This window comes from Indicator indicator, chromosome 11, assembly GCF_027791375.1.
Source record: "Indicator indicator isolate 239-I01 chromosome 11, UM_Iind_1.1, whole genome shotgun sequence".
NCBI classification, from domain to species: Eukaryota; Metazoa; Chordata; class Aves; order Piciformes; family Indicatoridae; genus Indicator; species Indicator indicator.
In genome coordinates this window covers 6,980,656-7,008,470 of record NC_072020.1, presented here as the reverse complement: position 1 = coordinate 7,008,470, position 27,815 = coordinate 6,980,656, and the positions used below count along the sequence as shown (strand labels likewise).

The window sequence follows — 27,815 nt, the reverse complement described above, 5'->3', positions numbered from 1 at the left end:
TTCTTGATCTTCTGTCCCTTCTGAACAGCTTGTAGCCATCAATAGCCACACTCCAGTCATAGGATTCATCTCACCAAGTTTCTGTAATTTGCACTATATCATAGGTTTCCTGCACCGTGGTACTTTCCAGTTCCTCCTCTTTGTTGCCTTTGACACCAAGCTGAGAGCAGGTGTTGATCTGTTAGAAGGTAGAAGGGCTCTGCAGAGGGACCTTGACAGGCTGGACAGATGGGCAGAGTCCAACAGGATGGCATTCAACAAATCCAAGTGCCGGGTGCTGCACTTCGGCCACAACAACCCCATGCAGAGCTACAGGCTGGGGTCAGAGTGGCTGGAGAGCAGCCAGGTGGAAAGGGACCTGGGGGTACTGGTTGACAGCCACCTGAACATGAGCCAGCAGTGTGCCCAGGTGGCCAAGAGAGCCAATGGCATCCTGGCCTGCATCAGGCATAGTGTGGCCAGCAGGAGCAGGGAGGTCATTGTACCCCTGTACACGGCACTGGTTAGGCCACACCTTGAGTACTGTGTCCAGTTCTGGGCTCCTCAGTTTAGGAAAGATGTTGAATTGCTGGAGCATGTCCAGAGAAGGGCAACGAGGCTGGGGAGAGGCCTTGAGCACAAGCCCTATGAGGAGAGGCTGAGGGAGCTGGGACTGTTTAGCCTGGAGAAGAGAAGGCTCAGGGGAGACCTCATTGCTGTCTACAACTACCTGAAGGGAGGTTGTAGCCAGGAGGGGTTTGGTCTCTTCTGCCAGGCAACCAGCGCCAGAACAAGAGGACACAGTCTCAAGCTGCGCCAGGGGAGGTTTAGGCTGGAGGTGAGGAGAAAGTTCTTCACAGAGAGAGTGGTTGGCCATTGGAATGTGCTGCCCAGGGAGGTGGTGGAGTCACCATCCCTGGAGGTGTTCAAGAGGGGATTGGACGTGGCACTTGGTGCCATGGTTTAGATAGGCATGAGGTTTAGGGTGACAGGTTGGACTCGATCTTTGAGTCTCTTCCAGCCTTCTTGATTCTATGATTCTATGCCACATGCACTGGTGTAGAAGCACTTCAGCTGGGCTGCCACCCATGTCCATCTTGGTATCAGCTGTGAACTTACTGATGATACACACTGTATGTCCTTATCAAGATCATCAATAAAGATGTTAACCTTCATCTGTTGCAGGAATTTTGGGGAGGTCAAACAAGCATAAAGGAAAAAAAACAAAAGTCTTCATAAGCCATACAGAAATTATCCTGTTGTCCAGCCCACTACTGACTCTCACCAAGATTCAGAACATAGTCAGCCAAGGAGCAAAGGATAAATCAGGTGGCTCACAAATAATTATCACTTTTTACAATATTTCTTGACAAGCATTGCAACTAACACCCTGCTGTAAATTTACTAGGATTCAGAACACTCTGAACACAAAGAGAAGTATTTATATGGAACAGTGTAGGCTGACATGGTTGATTTACTGCTGGTAGAAAGAACACATTAGCTGCCAGGCCACTTGTTGAAAATACCATAATGGCAATGCACAAAGCTAACAAAATTAAAATAAAGGAAAGAATCTGGGCCAAATTCAAAGGCAATCTGTAAGGTAATGTAATATATTCTCATTTGTACTCATTCAGAGTTCCTTAGAACTTGTTCTACCCGGTCTACTGATGCCTGAGAGGTACTCCAAATTGATGTAATTTATATGCCAAAGATTCAGAAATGTTGTAAAGGCCCGAAGTCGAGAGCACTTCAAGTATTTCCTACATGTTGCTCTCTTCATTAATCTGTCTTGAATCATCCCTTGTTTTACTGTTTCACCCTGGATTTATGCTGAGAATCCATGAGATGCCATGGGCCAAGTAAGAGGCAGAGTGTAGGTAAGTAGAATCGTAGAATCAGTCAGGGTTGGAAGGGACCGCAAGGATCATCCAGTTCCAACCCCCCTGCCATGGGCAGGGACACCTCACACTAGATCAGGCTGGCCAGAGCCTCATCCAGCCTGGCCTTAAACACCTTCAGGGATGGGGCCTCAACCACCTCCCTGGACAACCCATTCCAGGCTCTCACCACTCTCATGGGAAAGAACTTCTTCCTCATGTCCAGTCTGAATCTCCCCACTTCCAGTTTATTCCATTCCCCCTAGTCCTGTCAAGTGAACATGACTAAGGAAATCCAAGTTGATGTGACAGAGAAGATAGAGAAGCCAGGTATCTCTTACTTGCACATCTACTCTCCCCATCACTTAAAATCAGTTTGAGATTTGTTTCTGAGTGTCCTCAATTACCACTAGTGATTGAATTTGTTACTCAAATGATAAAAGCTGCCACAGCACACAGACCCTCATTTTAGGGCCAGAAAGATCATTATGATGATCTACTTTGACCTTCTGCACCGCAGAGGCCATCAGTTATCACCCAGTAACCTTTGGATTGAACACAGCAAGCTGAGAATGAATGAGAAAGGAATCCAAAGTTGATTTAAAGGCTTCAAGCTACAGGGGAAACTGCTGCATCCCTCACTAATCTGTTCTAGCAGCAAATTACTGTCACATTTCAAAGTATGCATGTGTCATCTCTTAACTGTTACTGCCTTTCAACTTTCAGCCATTGGCTCATTTTACTAGACTGGATACATTTATTTCTCTATTTCTTATAGAGAGTGTATCAGATTGTGCCCCAGCCTTGAGTTGTGTGTCTCTCAGTTTCTAGATCTGAGATCAAACGAATACAAAATTTGTCATCAAAATAGTTCCAGAAAGAGTTGAGCTTGCACTGAAAAATACTTGTGTGCTATCCTGATAAAAGCTTCTTCATTTAGAAAACAGGACAGCTGGAATCTGATCATCACAGTTTCCCCTTTCAGTTTCTGGATACTTCAGGATACTACCAGTTGAAGTGTTTATTCTCTCTGCTGGGCTATCTGAACATACTAGGAAGGCACAGAGTTTCAGAGTTGCAAGCAAATTGATTGTTAAGCCACTGCTCTTCAGTCCCTTCCTGAGGTCTCTGACTGACAGCTATTCTGCTCTAAGCAAACACTCCATCACACACAACAAATGCTGCATGTGTCCCAAAAATACAGAGGAATGTGGTCAGCAATAACTCTGGTGGTGATGATATACAGTCATATTCTCTGGTTTCCTTTTGAATTACAAAATACTGTGTAGTACGAACCCTCACACCTAGAGGGAAATTACTTTCAAATTCCATTACGACTTTGGGAATGGCAGGAACGCAGGAAAAACGCACAAAGAGATGCTCTGAAATGATATTCTGGTCTCCTACCAACTAGCAAATGGGATTATCCAAAACAGGATGCTTTCATGTGGCTTGCATTCTAGTTGTTAAACCCTGCAAGAAGATTCAGGTGCAGGGCAACCAAGTGATCCAGCCTAGTCAGCATGGGTTCATGAAGGGCAGTCATGCCTGATGAACCAGATCTCCTTCTACAAGAAGGTGACCTGTTTAGTGGAGGAGGGAAAAGCTGTGGATTTTGTTTGCCTGGACTGTAGCAAAGAATCTGACACTGTTTCCCACAGCATCTTCCTGAAGGAACTGGCTGCTCATGGCTTGGATGGTTGGACACTTTGCTGAGTAAAAACTGTCTTGATGGCTGAACACAGAGTGGTGGTAGAGTTGAATCCAGTTGAAGACCAGTCACTAGTGGTGTTCTCCAGGGATCAGTATTGGGGCCAGTTCTCTTTGACACACTTATCCATGATCTGGATGAGGGGATTGAGTGTACCCTCAGTAAATTTGCAGATGTTGACAAATTGGGTGAGAGTGTTGATCTGCTTGAGGCTAGAAATCTCTACAGAGGGGCATGGACAGCCTGGATCAATGGGCCAAGGCAAGCTGTATGAGATTCAACAAGGCCAAGTGCCAGGTCCTGCACTTGGATCACAATAATCCCATGCGATACTCCAGACTTGGGGAAGAGTTGCTGGAAAGCTGCCCATCAGAGAAAGACCCAGTGGTATTATCAACAGCAGCTGAACAGGAGTCAGCAGTGTGCTCAGGTGGCCAAGGCAGCCAACAGCATCCTGGCTTGCATTAGAAATAGTGTGACAAGCAGCACCAGGGAAGTGATTGTCCCTCCCATACTCAACACTGGTAAGGTCACACCTTGAGTAATATGTTGGGTTTTGAGGTCCTCACTACAAGAAAGACATTGAAGTGACATCCAGAGAAGTGCAACCAAGCTGGTGAAGAATCTGGAGAGCAAGTCTTCTGAAAAGCAGCTGAGGCAACTCTGGTTGTTTAGCCTGCAGAAAAGGGAGTTACGGGGAGACCTTACTGCTCTTTACAGCTTCCTAAAAGGAGATCATGGCAAGGTGGATTTCAGTCTCTTCTCCCTAGTAACAACTCTTAGGACAAGAGGAAATGGCCTCAAGTTGCACCAGGGGAGGTTTAGATCGAATGTTAGAAGAAACTCTTCCACTGTAAGGGTTCTCAAGCACTGGAATAAGCTCCCCAGGGAAGTGGTTGAGTCACCATCCATGGAGAGGTTTAAAAGATGCAAAGATGTGGTGCTAAGGGACATGGTTTAGCACCAGGCTCAGTAGAGTTAGATAATGTCTGGACTCAGTCTTAAAGGTCTTTTCCATCTGAAACAATTGTACAATTCATCAGACAAAACAGCATACAGATTGTTTCTGATTTCAGAGATCAGCACAATAATCTGTTGTGCCTAGCAACACTTACTTGGATGCTGCCTGTCCCAGACAGAATAATGTTAAAGGTTTACACTCTGTGAATGAAATGGCTGAAGAATGGACTAGCCCAATTTCTCTTTTGGTCAGAAATCTAACTCATGGATAGAAACTAGTTGGCTCTCAAAGTTAATGTTTCTCTATGATCTCTCAGGATTAGCTGTTCACTTGGGACATCTGCTCCCCAACTGAGACACAGCCTTCTCACAGGAGCATCAAACAGAGCTGTAAGGAAGTGAATTGCTGCAGCAAACCACAAAGGGCAGCCAGTGTCCCACACCACTTCAGTGCTTCCTGTTGGTTAATGCCTTTCATCCCATGCCCTTCTTCACCTCCAGACATGGCCTCTGTCTGCATTTATACCTTCCCAGAATAAAATCTTTGATTCCCTCACCCACTTGGTAGCCATCATTCAACTAGTTTGTCTATGACTCACCCACTTCAGAACTCTGCTGACTCACAGTCCTCAAAAAAAGAGAAACTTGCTCAAAGAACATACTAAGAAGCAAGTACACCATCACACCAGCAAGAAATTCACCTGAGTTGCCCTGGTCTCTTTACTAGGGAAAGACAAGAAAGATGCACTTCCTTTGTGAACCTTTATCATTTTAAAACCTAATTAGTTCAGAGTTATTTATAACCCATGGCCTGATTTCCAAAAATCATATGCACCCAGTATCTCCCACCAAGCCTGACAGGCAGTCAGCAGTGAAAAAATAAGGCTAGGCTTTTGCAACAAGAATACACTACTGGCTTCTTGAACCCACTGGTAAAAAAAACCTGTGACTTACACATACATGTTTAGCACCTTTAAAGAGTAAGTGAGGTTAAACCAAAACCTATAGAAAAAAAAACTGAGTATTGTAAAAAAACATAATAAAGACATTTCAGCTAGAACTGTCACTCCTGAGTTGACCATGCTCCTTCACCTCCATATATTCTACTCAAAGTTAAGTGTGTTTATGAAGAAGCATGCTGTCATTCAAGGACAGAAATTAAAGAACCAGACAAATTTGCCTTTCCCCCCTCTCCTCCTTATAGCAGAACATTTTCAACCAGAGGGTGAGGGTTTCAGCAGCCTCCTCAGCCACACATCTCACCACAGAGTGGAAATTTCTTGTGTGCCATTTTAACACATGCCAGTGAGAAATGTCTGGTAGAGATACTGTAAATCCACTTGATTTCACCTCTGAGGAAGGGCCAATGGTCTGGATGACTTACTGAGGTCTCTTCTAACACTGTATCCTAACAAAATATCAGTCCACTGAAAAAATAAAATAGCTTCTCACTGCAAGATGATCCTCCTTGCTCTCTCCATTTCTCCAAAATTCTACCAGAAATCTTCCTGCTTCACCAACTGTCCACTAAATGCCCAGCCTAGCTCAAATCCATCCTCAGTATTGAGTGGTTTGCCTTCAACTCTCTCTAGCTACCCCCTGCATCACTTCTCAGTTAAAAGTTAGAAACACCTATATTCAGTAAAACACTATTGGATGCATTCATAAGTGTTCATAGATTCATTGAACAGTTTGGGTTGGAAGAGACCTTAAACATCTGTTTATAGCACTGATAAAAATGTTGTTGGCAGGACAGGTCTGTGTGTTTGCTTCACTATCCAGAGTTCCCAGTCAGGTGAGATTTAAAAAGACAGACAACAGCAAAGAAATACCAAATGGACCAGGCATCTCCTGAATTAACTACAGGACTCCTTGCTACAACTTAAGTTTCTTCAAAATTTTCTTACTGTTCACACCCAAGGAAGATGCCCATGCATACAAACTAAGTATAAACTAATCAAGGTATTTCTCTGACAGAATGGAAAGAAAGAGAAGACAATTGTGTTATTTTTATTTCTCTTTGAAATTCTTTGAGAAAAGCTAAGTACCTTGTTTAAACAACAGACTACATAGCTGGATACCACAAGACTTACAGTGCAATGGCTGAGACCTGAATAACCCAGTCCAGTCACTGTAACCTTAGAATCATAGAACTGTTAGGGTTGGAAGGGACCTCAAGGATCATCCAGTTCCAACCCCCCTGCCATGGGCAGGGACACCTCACACTACAGCAGGTTGCTCACAGCCATATCCAGCCTGGCTGCAAAAACCTCCAGGGATGAGGCTTCTACCACCTCCCTGGGCAACCTGTTCTAGTGTCTCACCATCCTCATGGTATAAAACTTCTTCTTAACATCCAATCTGAATCTACCCACTTCTAGTTTTGCTCCATTTCCCCTAGTCCTATCACTACCTGACATCCTAAAAAGTCCCTCCCCAGCTTTCTTGTAGGCCCCCTTCAGATACTGGAAGGGCACAGTAAGGTCTGCTGGGAGCCTTCTCTTCTCCAGACTGAACAGCCCCAACTCCCTCAGTCTGTCCTCATAGGAAAGGTGCACCAGCCCTCTGATCTCCTCATGGTCCTTCTCTGGACACATTGCAGCACCTCCAGACCCTTCTTGTAATCATCTCCCTCACCTGCTGTCTATGCTTCTGCTGATGCAACCCAGGATGGGATTGGTTTTCTGGGCTGCAAGCACACACGGACAGCTCATGTTGAGCTTCTTGTCCACCAGCACCCCCAAGTCCACTTCTTCAGGGCTGTTCTCCAGCCAGTCACTGCTCAGCCTATATCAGTGCTTGGGATTGCCCAACTCAGATATAGGACCTTGCATTTGGTCTCGTTGAACCTCATGAGGTTGGCTTGTGCCCACCTCTCCAGCCTGTCCTGGTCCCTCTGGATGGATCCCTTCCCTCCAACCTGTCTGCTGCACCACACAGCTTGGTGTCATCAGCAAACCTGCTGAGGGTGCACTCAATGCCACTGTCCATGTCACCAACAAAGATGTTGAACAAGACTGGTCCCAGGACTGAGCCCTGAGGGACTCCTCTTGTGACTGGCCTCCACTTGGACTAGTTTTAAGAATTTTGTCCTGTCTATTAATTTAAACATTTGCTTTAACTTGAATCGTTTTAAAAGATAGAAGACTGCATGTAACAGTTCTCATGAGCTGATACAGAGCTGGTATGCATCACCTGTAAACATGTAAATATCATTTGAATGTTTTTCAAACAACCTAGATAACATTGAACACAAATGAAAAGCTCTGCAACACTGGATATGTGATAACTTATCCATTATCTACTTGATGTAATGCTTATCAAAACACACTTTGTCAAGTCCATAACGTATTCCATCTTTAACACTGGCACTTCTTGTACCCCAGAAACCTCAGTAAAATCATAAAAAGGGGAACAAAGAAAAATAAAAAAATACTTAATAGCATCTCCCAACACGATATTTAAAAAAACCTAAATACCAATTTTACTATTATAAATTTAAATAAGACTAAGATTTTATTTGAAAAATACCACCCCAAGATGTTTTCTCACCCAAAGACTGCAGTTCACTGAGGACTTCAAAGTTGCTATCAGTCTCTGTATAGGAAGCATTCAGATACTGCAGTGATGGGCAGCAGCATAAAACACTAAGACAGAGAGAAAATCAGATAAAATGCCCTCAGGAACAAGTTCCTTCCCAGGAAAACTTACTAAACCAAGGCTTAAATTGAAACAGTATTATTTTTCTGTGTAGCGGCAGTTTTTCATCTCTTAACTCTCTATTGTTTGTAACACACTCACAAAATGAAATTTCTGTGCTAAAGGCCAAATTCTGCCAGTCTTCTTCCCATTGAATAATTCCTCATGGTGTATGTATCCCTGTGCTTTCAGCAGCATTGCTCATGAGGTGACGTCGAGCTGCAAGCACACCCCGACCACAGGAAGGGGCCCAAAGGGAGAGCACCTCAAAAATTTAGCAGTCTCCCAACATGAGCACCCCATTTGTCAGTAAATCGTTTCTACCAGCAGCAGAAAGGAAATTAATACAACTAAACAAATCAGGCTCAAGTTTTCCCTCCAGATGTCTGCTTTGGATATTCCCACTGTCAATGCTGAGTAAGCAACAGATGCAGGAGCACTCAGCAGCAATACAAAGCACAAACATAGACTTCCAAAATGCAAGTCTATTTTAAGAAAGTCTGTGATCATCAGTTGATTGTTAACCCCCAAAAAATCTCAATCTGTACATTTAAGAAATACTCAGAACTGCAATAGACACCTAAGCCTAGGGAGCACTGGTACATCCCTTACTGTTTGCAAGACTGCATTCTGCCTTTTCTGTGTGACTTTTGAGCCTTTAAGGTACACCCTTGTGTTAGATATTCAAGCTTTTCACTACAGCCTAGAGGGAGATACAAACTGGCACAACCACACATATTGAAAATTTAGATCCTTTCAAACTACTGTACTTTTAGGAATAATAAATTCCCATCACTTAATAGAACCATGAAATCTTTGGTAGCAGACCAAAGCAGAGAGTGTTTTTCAAAGTGCATGTTTCATAAAAACAAACTCCACATAACTGCTTGAAATTCCTCTTTCATATTTCTCCTTGTCTAAGCAAATAATAATTATCTAGCAGCCTTGCATACCAAGCACTATTTTTTTTTAATTAAAAAGGGAAGAAACTATGTCCCTCCTCATCAAGCAGATTAAGATGCAAGCAAACAATAAAGTTATTTAAATATCACTAACATTATGCTGCTAACAACACAAAGTGTTACCTGTAAGAGATACAGAAATATTTGCTTTTGTAAATAAATTCTATTACTGCTACAAAACAGAAGTCCTTCCCTTCGTCTCCCAATACCTCTTTTTTTTTCCCCCTAAGAAATATACAGTAGAAGTGAGAGAGGATTTCCTTGTCAACTGGTGACTGCTATTTAAAAAATAAAGGTAACATTTAAGCCCTAAGGAGCTCCTGGTCTTCAAAAGTGCAAAGTACACACGGTTCTAGTTGAAATTATTAGGAGCTGCAGGTGACCAGCACTTCTGAGGCCCTGAGCTACTGTACAAGCACTGTCCCTTTGAAATTTCAGCCTAACATATTTCAGCAGACAACTTGCTGAAGTGCAAGACATACACATCCCTTTCCCCCACGGTATTTACTTTTTCAAAGCACTGAACAGTTGTAGGAAACACAGATCTCCTGCAACAGCCTAGCAAAATGGAAATCGAGCACGAAAAAATACTACTTCTAATCCTCACCAAGCACCAGCCCCTAGCCATTGCACACCACGATATTTCTAGAGCTCTCATCTGCTGGGAATAGACCTGCTGTCTCACATTGACCTCAGCTGCTTTGCACAGTTCCATTTCACTCCCCATGAAGCCAGCCAGCAACATCAGCTAAGCCTTTATTTTTGAAATGCCAGCATACCGACACAGGCACCTCCAGAGAACCACACTGCAGCTACTGCCAGCACCCAGAATCTGCCAGACAGAAATGGATGGGACAACAGCCACCAAACAGCAAATCAGAAAGCCTCAGGAAGCACCAAGGTAGTTGTGAACTGACTACATGCAACTGCAATACCAAACACTAGGAAAGAAAATGAAAAAAAAAAATTAGCCATGTGTGAATGGAGAAGGTAGAGAGATTCATTCCCAAGGTGATGGGAGTATATAGGTAATAGTATATGGGTAAACAACAGACACCAGTTACCATCTACCATCCAGGTCCTGGCACTGCTCTGAAATGAACCTCCCACTTCTCTCTGCTTCTGTTCTTCCTCACCTGTGTAAGCCTGTCTTATTTACATTGCTCATAAACTCTTGCAGGCAGGGACTATCTCTTACCCTGGCTTTGTATGCAGCTCGGCACAATAGAACTGCAAAGTCACAGGCAGTCTATACACAGTAAAACACCATCAAAAAAAAAAGGAGGGGGAAGAAGAGTATGACTGTCTCAGGAAATACAATTGCAGTATCTGGATTTAAAAAAAAAAAAAAAAAAAAAGTAGTGATGGTCAAATAGCAGAAAAAGCACTATGACATACACACAAGTGTTAGGTGTATTTCTCATATAAAAATGAGAAACAGAAGAGCTCTTAAAAGGATGAAAAAAACCCAAACCAAAACAAAACACCAGCACAAGGTGAAAAATCCAAAACAGAGAAAATAATAATGGAGTAGAATTGCTAAATCACAGAAGATGGACAAACACCAGAATAAAAATAAGGCTTCTGATGCATTCATTTTGTGCTGGAGGTGCCCACACCTTATGCTTCAGCCTTTTCAAAGTCTGTCCTTGTCACCCAAGTATCAGATCACCTCTTAGTCACTCAGGCTTGTTAGAAAGAAGGCATGAACTTACCCAAAAATTTCTCCTGACAGCAAATGAGAATAGGAGAATGAGGAAGAAGGAAGTAAAATTCTCCTATCTCTACCCTAGAACAGCTGACTAGCACAGAAAAGAAGTCACCTGTTGAAGGTTAAGAAATAATAAACAAGTAATAATTTACTCTCTTGCTAAAAGACAAGGAGAGATGAAGCATGCATGCAATCTACTTCATCAGCTGCTGTTGGAGCATGGCCGTCATACTTCATTCCTCAACACACTGTAAAATCAGAGCCTACATCTTTGTGGCCATTGGCATAGCTCCTTCTTCAACTTTAAAAACACCAAAAGTTTGTTTATGGTGTTTTCACATATTTAAAACAAAGCCTTTGGGACACAAGAAGTTATCAGCATCAGGATTATCATCCATTTCTCTCCCATCCACAATGTACCTCTGAGTCAAACAAGCTGCAATTTTTTAAAATGCAATTACTTCCAACACAACAGGAAGGGAAGCACATATGATAAAGTCACAAGCCAAGATGAGAGGAATAAAAAAAAAAAAAAAAAAAAACAACAACAACAAAAAAAAACCCAAACAAAAAAAACCACACCACAATAATGACACAAAAAAATCTAAAATAAATCCTGGCAAGACATATCATGTCAGGCATGAGAAAAGACAGTTGGCTCTGATGAATCCGTATCAACTACTATTTAGCTAACACCTACCCATAAATAATTTCTTTGCTATTCCCTTGCTGACTAACAGGGTGCTGTAGATTGGGAAAAAAATTATCCTGAAGGATTCAACCACAGAGCCATCCTCACAGGATGCTGATCAAATCATGACAATCAATTGATATACCCTTCTTATCAGCACCTGCTGCAAGGCTCCACAAGCGCCAGTGAGGCTGGGGGCTGCATACAGGGACACTGTTTGAAAAGTTTTCCCTCTTACTTGGAAGGATGAAGTAGCCCATTGCATCCTTAGCTAGGTGCTCACTGAGTTTTTAATGTCTCCTGGAAAAGTGTGGTCCAAAGCATCATTGGGTCTGGCTTCAAATGTCTTTGAGAGTTCCATCTGTTGTGAGTTGTGGGTACTCAGCACTTCTGGATAACCAGAGAACCACATGCAACCTTCTGCAAGCGTTTTCTCTTTATTTTCCCAACTTTGCCTCAACTCTTATGCCACTCACACTGCACTTGCTGATAAAGCAGCAACAACGTTCTCCATCTCTCGGTTCTGCCCCCAAAAACAGAAAGTGTGAATGCTACCCAAGTCAATCCCCAAACTCCCAATAATTCAGTACAGGCTTCTAGAGGCTGAGTCCATCATTTGCATGCAGCCATCACATGAGTAAATAAGGTGTTTAAGGCATCTCTCAGAATGGGCTCTGAAGATGAATTAATGTTTATACAGCCCTCTGAAAACTAAAACGACTGCTACATGCTAAGTATTACCATCACCAGGGATCCATTTAAGTAAAAGCAGGGCAGAAAGTGAAGGAAACAAAACTTATTTCTTCTGTCCAGCACAATTATTGCCAGACTTATGCATGCTAAAAACACCCAATAATTCATCTAACACAGTAAATTAATGTTTATGCTATTAAGTTTAAACAATCTTATGCTGAAAGCTTTTCAAACTACAGGAAATTGCACGCTGCACAGGGACAACTGTATGCAATTACAGTGATTTTGCAAAACGGCAGAGATATAAAGCAGAAACTGAGTGGCCAACAAGGCTAAATCACACAGATAGCAAGTACGTCCTGGTGAGCCAGTAGCCTACAGCATTCTCGTGGCCTTTTTCCGGAGAAGAGAATTCCAGCCATAACCTCAAAATTCAAGATGACTTGGTGCATTGCACACCTGTATTTGGGAGGACAAACAGACAGGTGGGATCAGCATGTACCACTATTGCCATCCTGGAATCATCATACATCAGCCAGATATATTACTATCACATCTTATACCAGCAGCTGGCACCACCATAGAAGTGTCACTGGAAAGGACACTTTTACTGGAGATCATTTGATCAACCCCCATGTTTCTTTAGGATGCAAAAGCTCCAAAGAGATAGGAAGAACACAAACACAAAATCAAGTGAATTCGATGTTCTCCCAGGCAGAAAGCTTCCAGCTGCTTTGCTAGAGACCACAGCAATATGTCTATTTTATGCTTGTTTTCATGAAGGATTGTTTAGCTTAGTACTTAGTGCAGCTTTACCTTGACCCAGTAAATGCTGCCTTAATACAGCCTAGGTAAAGCATTCAGCTTACCAGGACCTACTGCACGCACTGTCAAACATCTGAAGGACTGCAGAGCCTCTGACTTTTTTTTCCCTGATGTCTTTCAGGTATAGAGATGGATTGAAAGTAGATTTTGTGAATGCAAAACCAGGCAGGGACTTCTGTAAGAGCTATCAGTCCTATTCTTTACCTTAATTCATTGTACTGTTCACAGCTCTTTTCATCACCAATGTCCATTCTGCTAAACAATTTCAGAAGTGTCATTAGCACAAGAAACAAGTATAAACTATACTGTTCTACTGCATATGGTAGATTACTGGTTTGTGTTTATCAGCTAAGCAGAACATCAACAGCTGTGTGGACAAATCTCAGCTGACACTAAAATAAGCCTCGTCAGCAGTTTTGATCTTAAAGCAAATACACTGAAAAACTTAGCTCTAATTAGCTGAAGGTAGATATTATTTTCTAGAATAAATGGTAAATGAACGCTGCTGGTAACATCACCTTTGCAAAAAAAAAATATTGTTTGGTTTGTCTTAAAAGGATAACATTTGCAAGATAAAATATTCTGACTTACAAGTGATATGTCCCTGTTTGTGTGTTTATAAGAATCTGGATTTGTATTTTAAGATGTGTGTTATGCTTCATTTAATATGAAATCAGCATCCTGCATCACAGACATATCAGCCAAGCTCTAGGGGGCCTACTTAATTTTTAATATTTCATAGTTTGTTAAAAGCCGAAATGAAGGATCACTAACACAGCTCAGACCCCCCCCCCACCCCCCCCACCCCCCCGTCAGGAACCAAAAGATGTAAGGAAAGGGTCATCTGCTTACTAAGTGGCATCAAATCAAATTCACCACTATAAAATGAGAGAACAGAAATGAAAACTGCTTCTCTTTGTAAGGAAATCCATCAACTCGCATGATACCAACAAGCACAATTTATTTATATGCCTGTCCACAAATAAAAGGTCAGAGAGATGTGAGAAAGAAGAAATAAGGATTGCAGCCTTTGTCTAAGCAAGAAGTAGTTCCTTCTTCCCTTTAAAGCAAACTCAGCAGCAACAGCCTTTGAAGACCAAAAGAAGAAACAATTCCCAACCACATAAAGAAACTAACAAGTCCCTTATATGGCCAGGAATTGCAATGCCTTTTTTTTCCTTCCCACAGCCAGAAAAATTAGAACAAGAGGGAGAAATAGAGCAAACTTTAATCACTCCATTCTCTGAGCACCAGGGAATTCACACAGGCACATCATTCCAGCTTTAAGAACTGCTAACACTTTCTTCTCTAAAAGGGAAGGAGGACATTGAATCAAGTGAGTCCCTGAAATCTAGATTTTTAACTCTCCTCCTGTAACTATGGATACCTAGTTTTAAGAACCTATTGTGATGTAGTGGTACACCAGGCTCCCTTGTCTCCTCCTCTGCCAAAAATGCCTTCTGAACTCTCCTAATCTCCCTTTATCTTGCAGGTCACCAATGCACCACCTCAAGGTTTTGCTAGCTCTGGCACCGCACATCCAAAAATGCCCTCTGCCCTATCTACTGCATCTTCAGCTCGCATCTCACACTCCAGTAACCCTGGAGCAAAAGTTGTCAGCTTCTCACCCATGAAGGCAAATAGGGTGCGTTGAAGGTTGACTCCAAATCACCAGAGTTTGACTCACAGGCAAGTCAAACAGGACGTGATGGTTGATCCAGTCCTGCCACCTCTCGCCAGCACGAGGCTGAAAGGTCAGGCTCCCACACAGCATCGATACTAAACTTTGAATGGCCTGGCTAGCCTCTAAATATAGCTGTGGAAGGGGGTGGGGAAGGGAGCAGGACAGAAGCAAAATGAGCAATCAGTTAAATAAAACAGCGTCATGTCGGTCCATCCATTAGACTCTCCCACTCTTCACTGCCATGTTCTGCAGCAGAGTGCAGAGTGCAATTTCAAGATTTATTCTATTAATGCAAAGTCACACAAGAACAAACTGCTGCTTGATTTATACTTTGGGAGGGACAAACACAAATCTGTCAACAAATTTTCTTCTTGAATAAATTTGAATCTCGCAGGAGTGACACCACTTCCATTACCTGAGAGCCCATATATCATCATCAACCACATAGGATTAACCACAAGACATCTGTCATGAAGACACCAATGAGGAGCAACGTATCTGAGTGATTTACATTGTAACAATGCAAACTTACACATCTTCTGGCTACTGGTATGATCTGTGTCAGTCAGTTTATTTCATTCATTTGCATCTGAATGAAGTCAATACAATTAATAGAGGAGCACTTATCCAAACAATTTCATCTGCATAGCTTTACCACAAATGAAACCTTAAAAAAAAAAAAAAAAAAAAAAAAAGTAAATATTTACTTTCCTAATAAATGACTGTGTTTGATACTGAAGTTAACTTTACAACAAATATACAGAGAAGGAATTTATTCCCATCACGGTTGCAAGCAAGGAGGCACAGAAACAAACAAGGCGCCCAAGAAGACAAAAGAAAAAAAGTCTTTGCATGCAAAAATACGAAATTATGAAAAAACAATATGAAATTATGAAAATTATCTTTTTCTCTGATTTGACAGTGTCAGGCCTGAAAAGTCTTTCAGCTAATATAAACTCCTAGGAGAAGATTAGGTTTTACTATAAGTGAACACTGTGAAACAGACCGCCTGGCTGAGGAGTTCAATAGGAGCCTCCAATCTGCAAGGACAGAGAGGACAAGCAACCTTTGCTTCACTTCTCCGTTTAGAAACATTGTATCCACTTTAGAAACACTGTATCCTCTTGGAAACATTGTATCCTCGGGAAAGACCTACACACAAAACGGGCCTGCCTCAAATTTCGAAGAGGCTACACAGTGTTTTCCTTTTCAGAATTACACAAACCAAAACAAATTCAGTTCTCCCTTCTACCCTTTACTTTTTGTGGATTCACCACAAGTTGCTCTCACAGAAATTGCTAATCTTCGTTAGAGGCACTGGGTGTCATGCACAACATCTCCTACAGCAATGAGGCTTCCACTATGTATAAATCATGTCTCAAATGTGGCAGAGCAGGAAACAGACAGAAAGAGCATCTGGGTTTTGCTACTCATTTTAAAGAATTATAAGTCAGAATAATAACTAAATGGAAATTACAGCCATAGAAAACTCCAAATGCTGTTAAATACGACACAGAAATGTGTCTTCACCCGTGTGTACAATGTACAATCATTTGGATAAAGAGTTCCTGATTCTTTTGCTGTCTTGGATTTGCCATGAAGAACAGTCCTTTGAAGGCCTGATTCTGCCTTGTCAAAGACAATTGAAGTTCTCTCACTGATTTTGCAAAGGAAGTAGAACAGATGATGCCTCTCACCATAACTACTACTCAAGAATATTGTTATTAATCAGCTACTTAAAATACTGGTATGTCATCCTGCATCAATAGACACCATTCTCAAACTGACACCCTGCATATCTACAGCAACTCTGTGCAAAATGTTCCTCCACCGCTCAATCTTGCTCATACAAGTGGGAAAGCAATTGTGAAACATCACTACACAAACACAATATAGACTGTGACAACACCCGAGTAAATCACTGGTCTCCATCTCCCTTCCCTGCCCATCTGCAGTCTTTGGTATGGAACAACTATATCATAAAAGCTCTTATTCACACATGCTTTTGATATTACACTATTTAATCACATACAGCTGTAGCTGATGAGACTGTTAGAAAACACATTTTTAATGCAGCACTAGAAGCAAGTTCTGGAGACACATTAACCATTTTCTTCTATGTAAAATTTCTAACATTAAAGAACTTTAAGAAAAAAATAAAATAAATAATAATACCCAGAAAAAAAAAAAGTAATAAAAGCAGTCTATTCATTTTTTTAAAATTTGCTTCTCATCCTGGACACTTTGGAATGAGCTTGTTTGCAAGTGAACTCAAAACACTTCACCTAGAGCACAGACAGCAACAAATCTGCTTCCCCACACACATCAATTAAAAAAAAAAAAAACAAAAACAAAAACCCTGCTTGCCATTATATGCAAAGGGAATGCTATCCAGTCTACTTAAAACAAGACACAAAATGAACTCAGCCATCCTACTTGGAATGCATCTTTTCTTATCCGGTTCACGGAAATTTAAGAACCAACAGTCTGGTGTTTTTTACCAAGACACTTGGATTAAAGTGCAACTATACCACTGTGATTACTTTGAAAGGCCCCTTGCATTTAAAAAAAAAAAAAAAAAAAAAATCAAACCAGTCCAGTTTGAAGCACTGTATTTTGAAAGGGCACCTTGTATAAGGCATTCTGATTTATAATTATTAACACAGCATTTGCCACAGCAAGGTGTATGTAGCCTAATCTGGCTTTATAACTTTCATCCTTTATTATAGAACTAAAATACCTGCTTGCAACAGGAATATGTAAATGTTGACAAGAGTAAAAATTTGAACTTCCATTTCCCACAGTTTTGGGGGAAGGAGAGGGGGTTGGTGAGTTTTTAAATTTATTTAAACAGACTTGGATTGAGGCAATGCATGAAAGGCAGATCAACCAAGAGATTCAACATCATTGTAATATATACTACAGTGTCCCTTATAGCAACATAAGTATTTTTATCCAGGCATATAAGGAGAGATGGCAAACAGTAGCACAAAACAAATGACTTCATATATTTCTGCATTTTTCAGAGGAATGCAACTTATCTTTCTTACTGTTTAAAGCAACCAACGAAACATTAGACTTTAATATTGATTTTATAGTCAGGCTTAAATATTTTCAAATGGCACTTAAATTCAGATTTATTTTGGGCAGCTCTTAGAGTCATTTATAACATGCTATGACATACTGAATCAAACAGGGGCAAACGAACTTCATTCCTAGAAATGCATTTCTCTATTTGCAAGTTTTTGCCTTTACTTTGGCACAATCACATGGGCTCCAGCTAGACTTTTGAGCTCTGGCAGCAATCCAAGCTGCAGATGGTTGGAAATGCAGCCTGAAATCAGTGTGTGGTTGATGAATTACTCCTTACACCTGACCCCTGCTTCACACCAGGCACCAAACAATCTGAACACTACCAGCCAGAGAAGCCCTGTCAGACACCTCCGTATCTGGAATGCTTTCTTCAAGGCCTTCTGTATGGCCAGATGGCCAAATGTGGGGAATGCGGTAAACTCACTAAACAGAAACGTGAGTGACAAAAGAGATGGGATTGGTAGGTACAAGGTGAAGAGAGACAAGAGTGTTGCACTGATTCCAAAAATACACTTTCTAAAAGAGGCTGACTTCGCATGGAGGGAGGTGTGCTTGTGGCACACAACTGAAAAGGGTCCCCAACTCCTGCATGCTCTTAAAAAGGTAAAAAGTAAACACATAACACACATACATACTCACACCCAAAAGTGTACCTGTAAAATTACTTCAGCAAGCTTAAACTCTTCTGAGCACACCTGCTTGTATTTCCCAATTGGTTTTCCCCCAGCTGTGGCATATATTGGTCACTTCACAGACATGCTCTGTAAGCCACTCACACCTGTGGACCAGTCTGCACACTTCTGACATTCAGAGACAGGATTTTATTCACACAGGTCCTAGGAAATCACGCCTCCTTTTGCGTGTGTTCACAGGCATATCAGGCAGGCATTGTGGGTATGTAGTAAATACTGCCTCTCCATTCAGTCTTTCAGCCTTCTGAGTAGGTAGAAGAGTCAACACCATGAGAGTTAAACTACCAAACTCAAACCATGACTAACAGCTAAGAAATATCTTGAGAGTGCCTGAAAGCAAGCCACACAGAAATAGCTGCTAAACTGGCATATTTTTACCCCAAAGGCAGGTGCAGCAATCATAAACCAAACAACTCCTGTCAACAGGTGACTGGCACCTCCTCCTTTCTACCCAAGTGATTCAGATCTTTTCAGCAGACCATCTGCAGAGAGAGTTTACCCCTGCACAAAGTGTAATAATGAGCTGCAGAGGACAAAGGTAAAACACAACATCCACTAAAACAAAGAAATTCTTTCAAATATAATCAAATAATTCAGTTAATACTCCTCCTCTACTTTCTCATATCATTAAATGATATTTCATGGTGCTTCATTTTATTTTCCTCTGTGCAAAATGGCAAAAAGAAAATAATTTGCTTTGGCAAACAAGAAACTGAAGAGAGAAATTCAGACCACAGCACAAGATTTGGCATCATTGTCATTTCATATGTGACAATTTAGGATATATTCCAGTAAACCAATCATTTGAGTAGCTAGGAAATTTACTTCACACCTCAAAATAAAATAAAAGGCTACTATAGATTCTCATCAGATATACATTAGCTGAACCACGTCCATGCAGTATTCTTTGCAGCAAGAATGCAAGACTATCTTTCACTTACAATGGTAACCAAAAATCTTTATTCTGATATGAACTCCTGGGACAACTGGACTCTGCTCTCAGGATCTGCCAAAAGAAATCCCAACACTCTACTTTCAAATTACAATTGTCAGACAGCGTCATACCAAAACAAGAAAAATGAGGTTGTGTCTTTCCTCAAACTCAGTGCTTGTCCTTTGGAGACACTTTAAAATCCTTTCAATTGTCTCTAGAAGACTGACCTTTCCCCATGCTTTTTGGGGTTTGGATGACAACAGATTTATCCAAACCTGCAATTAAAGTTTTAGCTTCAGTGGTGGCATCTGATAATGAAGGAGCACAAATAATGGGCGCGTGCTTCATGTTCCACAAAAGGCCACGAAATACTAAAAACTCAAAGCAGTCAGACAAACATATGGAATCCATTTTTCCTATTTATAATCCCATTACCCATATAGCTATTCATTTACACCATTTCTGCACAACAACGTGCTAGCTATGTTGGAAGAGACACGCAGACCATAGACTGAGCTCTTGCGCAGGTCTTCACTCCCCCATGAGAAAGGCATGATGTACAGGAACACAGTACTGTGTCTCAAAGACGACTGGAGACAACTTCACCAAACAGGAGAAGCAAAAGTAGCATTTCACTCAAATGCACTGGGGAACACAGATTTCCAGATTTTGCCCATGGAACATGCTGCCACTCTGTGTTTCACAAACTGTACATGAATGCCAGAGGAAAGCCTAAAATTTCTTTCTTAATTACAAATGAATACATACACACACACCCTCAGCTTGCATGACTAAGAGCATAAAAAAAAAACCCACCACATTCTTTCTGTAGAGCTGAATCCTTGCTTCTAAGAGCAGTTTTTGGAAAATAAAAAGCTGGAGTTCACAGGACAGCTGGAATCATACAAGGGTTTATTAATATGCATTGCCCCAATAAGCATGACAAAAGATACAGCTCCCTACCACAACATTATTTGATTACCCAACTATTAGCTTCAGACCTACAACGGATCTAAACTGCTTTAAAGCATCCCAAAAGCTGATGGCTAGCTTTAAAGGTAACAAAATCCAGATGCTGCCTATCTGTTCTGTTCTAAACTACAAAGGTCTATAGAAGAGAAATATTTGTGTGTGTATATATATATATATACACACACGTGTATGTGCTTATTGATTAGGTTTTGTGTATGCGCTTAACTGTGCAACAAGGAAAATAAGAAAAATTAACGTCATATAAAATATATCACCCATTTGAAATTTTACCTGTCTACACAGTGCAGACACACATCACTTTTTTTCACAAGGTTGACAATTTTATATACTGGCTATAAAAATTATGTGGTTTTTTTTTTTTTTTCCCAAAGCATCGAGTTAAAAAAAAGCCATGATATAAAAAAAATATATCGTTACTCTTTTAAGCTCAAATGCAAGGGTTATTTCCTCAAAAGACTTACTTTACAAACCTGGGGGGTTGTTTGTTAAAAAAAAAAAAAAGAGAGAGAGAGAGAGAGAAAGAAAACAAAAAAGAAAGACTGGCAAAATATAAGCTATATGAGTAAAAGGCATGGAATGTCCAATATTTCTCCTCCAAAAGTCAAGGCTATTGTTCTTTCAAAAAACACCATCGTTTCATGTCCTTGACTTGTCAGGTTTTGAGGAATAGCATCAGTCTGTGCCCCCCAGTCCCCTAAACAGTTAAAGCTATAAGGCAATATTGCAGACAAGCTAGTGACCAGCAGCTGCTGCAACAGCAACATCGCACACTAAATAGTCAAAAAAGGTAAAATGCAATTTGGATCGACCTTGAAAGGAAGAGGGAAAAGAAGAAAAAAAAAATAAGAACAACAAAAATCCCCACAACACATAGTAATAACCACTCAAAAAAAAATTTAAAACGGCTAAATTTTATACCAAACAAACAAAATTATCTGCATGATATCATGAAAGAAGTAGCAACGGAAAGAAGAAAAAGGTAACCAACCCAGCCATGAATTAAGGCTGTAATCATGTAGAGTGGTAGATGTGCCATTGCAACTCCAACCAGTGTTCAGCTGCAGCTTTGACAGTTAATTTATATAATGCTGTAGTCAGGCTATAAACGTTAATGGGAAAGTAATTTTATTAACAAGAAAAGATAACTTATCGTTTCAGAACTGCAGCTAGATCAACGTGCTTCAAACCAAAAGTCTGGAGAAGTCAGCCTCCCTACACCACACACAGTCGCATACGTCAAATGTCCCATGTGTTAAATTTGCCACAGAAGTGTGATGTATGTGTATGCAGTGCCATATGCATGTGTACATCCTGCCTTAATTTCCACCCCCCACCCCCCCCAAAGGATGTTCGTTTATTGACTGAAACTGTTAATCCGTGGCTGTGAGGTCACACTTCAGAATCGTATGTATTCCCCCACCGGTTTTTTGTTTGGTTGGTTGCTTGTTTTAAAGAATACAGTGTCCTTACAGGGTATGCAAACTTTCAGTTTAGGGCTTTGTTACTGTCCTTTGGTCACACAGGAAATCTTTTCAGAGCACACTATTATACAATAGCATTAAAAAAAAAAAAAAGCTATAATTAACTAACTCATGGCCAGGTTGCATCGACTTCACTCACCCTCTTTAGGAGAGGCAGGCCTGCTTTACAATCTGCTGGCAGTTTAAAATTAAGAAAGAAAAAGGAAGAGTCCACTTTTGGATACACTTCAAACATATTTCTAGACTTTTAAAATACAGCTGAATATAACCGTGTCACCTTCGATATTTTACGAAATAGTAAATGCAATGCAATTGACTGAAACAAACTCCGCCAGTTTCACAGTAGGTTGGCTCCGAGCTTTCTTCGAGCTCCACATCATCTCCTCCTCTAAAAGTTTGAGTTGCCACAGCTTTTCTAACACCAAAATGCTTCTGCGCTCCGAATAAACTGTAGAAATCACTGGAAGAGTAACCGAAACAGTGCTTCGTGCCTGATGCTATCCAGAACAATCTTCATCCCATGCCATAATAAACACACTACCTGCCCAGTGTTACGACAGCGTTAACAGCACCGGTCTCCCCAAACAATAAAAGGAATTAGCCGACGCCAGCAGCCCTCCGGGGAAAATAAATAAATAAATAAATAACCCTAAAAAAAATGAAAGGAAGGGCAGACAGTAACCTTCCTGCCTGTCTCACGCCTGCTTTCTGCCTCCCAGCTCGGTTCTGCGTGACACCAAACCCGAGAAACCAACGGAAAAATCACTTAAGAGCAGAGGCGAGCCCGCAATTTGCGCCGCTCCGCTCTCCGTCACCCGCCCAGTCCCAGCCCAGCTGTACCCTACCTTGGTTTGGAGATAGTGGGGGTAGTAATAGGTGTACTGGGGGTACATTGGCTGCTGGTCCAGGCGTTTGCCCATGTAGCTGGAGTCCTTCTGGCTGGTGCAGGGAACTCGTTGGCAGGGTATAGTGCCCCAGGGCCTTTTCTTCCTCTCACGCCGCTATTCCTGACAGCGCGGCCGACGGAGAAGGCTGCCGAGACTTCCTCGCCGTCTACCGAGCGCTACTTCCAGCGCAGCCGAAAACGCACCCGCACGCACATAAATGTGGGGGGGTGCGGGTGCCTGTATGCGCGGGGCGGGCGAGCTGGAAACCCCCTACCCGGCTGCTCGCGGCGGAGCAGCCCGCCTTCCCGGCTGGCAGCAGCGTGCCTCCGGCGGTACCCGCTGACCGGCTCGGGAAGGGAAACGTCCTGTGAGAGGAGGCGAGGAGACAGTGCAACTCCAGACCTCCGCAGAGCCGCCCGCCCGTTCTTCTCGTCCTCTTCTCGGCTCGCCCCGCTGTCGAGCCCTCCCCTCTCGCTCCCCACCCACCCCCCTTCCAACAACAACAACAAAAAAAACCAAAAACAAAACCAAACCAAAACAACAACAAAAAAAACCAAACCCAAACAAAAAAAAAAAAAAAGAAAAAAGAAAAAAAAGGAGAAAAAAAAAGAAAATAAAAAAAAAGGGGGGGGGGGAGGGAAGAGCCTTCCCCAGCCTAGTTGCCGCTGCCTCCCTCACGGAGTGACATAGTGCTCAGGGCTCGTCCTGTCTTTCATTCAAACCCCCTCCGCGCCGCGCCGCCGGTGGGAGGGACCTCGGCGCGCCGCTCCCCCGGGAGGCCGGCGCAGGCCGCGCCACCGCCTCCACGACGCGACCGCCCTCGCCACCGCGCCCGCGGCTCCGCGCGCCCCGCCGCCCGGCCCCCTCCTGGACCCGCCCCGCCCCTGCCCGCGGGCCTGGCGAAGCTGGGAGCGCCGAAAAGCGGCCGTGGGAGCTGGGGAATCCTAACGCCGGGAGGCGGAGTGTGTGGGGGGATAGAGAAGCCCCACGACGCATTCTTTTTTTTTCTCCTTCTTTTTTTTTTTTTTCTTTTTTCTTTTTTAAAGAAACAGGCAGGGGAAGGTCACGGAGCCTGGTCTCCGAGCAGGGAAGTTGTCGTCCTCCCCGCCAGGCCCCCACAGAAAACTACTTCGCCGAGAGGCAACCCGGGGACAGACATATTAAATGCATACTTTGTTAGACCGCTTATATAAGACTTGGTTTGAAGTTGGAACAAAATGGAGGAAGAGGGTAAAAAAGAAAGTCTCCCTGCCTGACTTAGGGGTGCTTTCAGCCAGGCGTCTGAAAATGCCACAGTACCACAGGAGTTACCTACAGCTCCGTTTGCCCCCAACAAGGGTGGGCTCCCCCTGTCGCAGCAGTGCCCCACGGCCTCCGCCCCGCAGACACCCGGGCGCAGGCGAGGTGTGACATCCGCACCGGCAGGGAGCCGCACACCTGCTGCAGATCCCAGGCGTGCTGGACCGGTGTCAGCACAGCCCTCCCAAATAACCGACTCTCCAAAAGACTCGTAGGAAGAGGATGTCTCGCAAAGGGACTATAAATCAGCAGTAAGAAGTGTGTGAATAACAAAAACGGTTCTTCTTGTACACAAATCCCAGCGCTCCTCTTTTTTTTTTTTCTTTTAATCACTTACTTCTTTAACACGTCATCACATTCCCGGGCCTTTCTACAGTGGCTCTGCCTGTTTGAGGGGAAGGGGGAGTAAAACATGGGGGGTAGCAGTTTCCTTTTGTTTTTATTTAAATCATTGGTAGTATTGCAGCAGTGTTGTCAGCTGCTGTATTATCAACCAAATTGCTTCATGGGAAAAAAAATTATATAAAGAATTTCTTTAAAGCGACACTTCTCGAAGCTGGTAGAGCTAAAATTAGACTTTCCAGCTGTGTTTTGGTTCGTGGGCATGAGCTTGCACATGGCAGGAACATGGAAATATCATGCTTTACTCTGGCACTTTTCTGTTCTCATAAAGAGAGGATGGATTTTATGGGTCCTACAATTGCCCTACAGCCAATTAGCTCACAGGCAAAACCAGGCAGCTGAAGGAAACAGGCAGTTTGGGAAGCTGTGCATGTACTCTAAGCGCTGCCTATGTATCTCTGCATGCTGTACTTTAATCACCAGGCATTGATAATTGTTGGTATTTAGGTGCCAGTCCTGTGCCATACAGTGGGAACAACACACCATACTTACACAGGTATTTGCACCCTGTTTCAGGAGAAAAGCTTTTGCAAAACTAATGCTCTGTTCCCATAGCACTGTACAGGCATAAATAGAATCACACAACGGTGGAGGTGGAAAGTCACCTCTGGAGATCAACTAAGTCCACTCCCACTGCTAAAGCATGTTCACCCAGAGCAGGCTGCACATGAATGCATCCAGTTGGGTTTTGAAAGTCTCCAGAGAAGGAGATTCCACAACCTCTCTGGGCAGCCTTTTCCAGTACTCCATTGTCCTCAAAGGAAATAAGATTTTCTTTACCTTTAAGTGAAATTTCCTGTGCTCCAGTTTGTACCCATTGCCTTTCATTCTATCACTGGGTACAAATGAAGAGAGCCCAGCCTCATCCTCCTGACCTCTACCCTTTAGATATTTATAAACTTTTGTCAAGATCTCCTCTTAGTCTTCTCCAGGCTAAAGAGCCCCAAGTCTCTCGACTTTTAAGAGAAATGTTTCACTCCCCTAATCATCTTTGTGGCCTTCCATTTGACTTTCTCCGGTAGTTCCCCATCTCTCTTGAACTGGGGAGCCCAGAAGTGGAGAAAACACTCCAGGTGTGGCCTCACCAGGGCAGAGTAGAAGAAAAGCAGAACCTCCCTTGACCTGCTGGCCACACTCTTCTCAGTGAATCCCAGGCCTTCTTGGCCACATGGGCACACTGCTGGCTTGTGATGAACCACTTGTCCCCCAGCACTCCAAGGTCCTTCTCCACAGAGCTGCTTCCCAGCAGGTCAACCTCTAATCTGTACAGATGCATGGGGTTGTTCCTCCCTAGGTACAGGACCCTGCACTTGCCCTAGTTGAACTTCATGAGATCCCCCTTTGCCCGATGCTCCAGCCTGTCCAGGTTTCACTGAACAGCAGCACAGCCTTCAGGTGTGTCAGTCATTCCTCCCATTTTTGTGACATCAGCAAACTTGCTGTGAGCACACACTGTGCCTTCATCCAGGTCATTGATGATGACAGTGAACAAGACTGGACCCAGTACTGACCTCTGGGGAACACTGTTAGCCACAGGCCTCCAACTGCAACCCTGCAACGTTGATCACAACTCTCTGAGCTCTGTTGTTCAGCCAGTTCTCAATCCACCTCACTGTCCGCTTATCTATCCCACACTTCCTAAGCTCACCTATGAGCACATTATGGAAGAGTGTCAAAAGCCTTGCTGAAGTAGAAGTAGACAAACATCTATTGCTCTCGTCTCATCTATTCAGCTAGTCACACCTTCACAGAAGGCTATCTGATTGGTCAAGCATGATTCCTAAATCTATGCTGACTCTTGATAATATCTCTTATTCCACAAGGTTAGAGATGACCTCCAGAATGAGCTTTCCAGGGGTGGAGGTGAGGCTGACTGGTCTGTGGTTTCACAGGTCTTCCTTCTTGCCCTGGTACAACCAGGTGCTCCTGCCCATCCAAAGGAGCACTGTGAAGCACTACCCCACCACACTATCACTGCCCCTGCTTCCAGCCTGCTGAAACAGATTCAAAGGAAAGGCCTTGTTAGGTAAACTACTAAGTATTTTCAACTCCTACTGAAGTCCAAGCTGACCAGGACCATGTGGTCCCTCAGTAGCGCAGAGCAGAGGTGAACGAAGAAGAAAGATAGTAATGGGAGGAGAAGCTTGCAATTCCTGGTATCTAGCCATATGGTTTGTATTGCTGCTGAGCTTTAAATACATTGTCTCTCAAGGTAGTGCCTACTCTTGCTTAAGCCCTTTTTTCTCCACCCACTGCTTTCCCGAGGGTGAAATAGACTGAGGGTTGATATCTGCAGAAGCAAATAGCGATTACTTGACAGTACATGATACTTTGAGCCTGACAACTTTCAGATTGTTCTTTCAACTGCCAGAATTAAGTTGTTGTGCTTCTCTCCCCACCTTCTCACTTTTCCCTCAGGATATTAACACAGTTTTTCTTGCTGAGCAGTTTGCTTGTAGAAATGGATGTAACCAGATTTGGAGGAAGAAAGAAGCTGTGTGTACAGGGTGAAATAAAAAAGGAAATACTAAGGAAGCAGGAAACCCCACATTCTGACCAAGAGATCTATCTCAGCATTATTTGTAGTCCAGGAAGGACCATTTTGTCTATGCCACATTACGCCATAAAATTTCAACACAAGATTTCCACATACCCCCCATCAGATGCAGTGGCCAGTAGCACCAACCAGGAAAAGGTCAGGAGCTGCAGGAGAAGCTCAACTGTTACCTGAGTCAAAGCTCCACCCTCCTTCTGCTCTCTCCCAGAAAAAGTTTTAAATGTGCAGATGGTTTAGATTTCCCTTTCCATCCATAATCCTGTCAAGGTGCTGAGCAGTCTCTGCTGCTTGTTCCAAGCGCTCAGCACTTCGCGTGTTTGAGCCTTCAGACACACAATATAGAGCAGAGGCAGCAAAAATAGGAATTCAATATAGAAGAGTGGGGGGCAAGGGGAGGCAATATAGCACAGCACAAATGCAAATGAACAGCCACAAAAGCAGATTTAGATAGCACACATCCTCTGAACAAATGCTAGTGCTGGAAAATGGAAAATTTCCATTTGCAAAACAGAGACATCAAAAAGATCATCTGTGACTTGGGAGCACATTGTTTAAATAGAATCCCCTTCATTTTCTGGCCTGTGCATTTGAATAACTGAATCCACTTGCAAAGTGAGATAGCAGTTTGCCTACCGAGTGTTAAGTATAAATGTTTCTCAAGAGAAAAGACAAGCTGTTCGAT

At 42.8% G+C, this 27,815-nt stretch overlaps 1 protein-coding gene across 2 annotated transcripts in view; it reads right to left on the bottom strand.

Moving 5' to 3' along the window:
* RBMS3 (RNA binding motif single stranded interacting protein 3) overlaps window positions 1-27,815 on the bottom strand; it is a 688,691-nt gene that overhangs the window by 412,067 nt on the left and 248,809 nt on the right. Inside the window, exon 1 of one of the 2 annotated variants that reach the window (XM_054384816.1) lies at window positions 22,834-22,908. The exons of the other annotated variant lie outside the window; for it this stretch is intronic. Within the exon in view, the coding sequence (XP_054240791.1) occupies window positions 22,834-22,908 (75 nt within the window). Of the gene's footprint in view, window positions 1-22,833; window positions 22,909-27,815 lie in introns of those variants that run through there. 2 annotated transcript variants of the gene reach the window in all.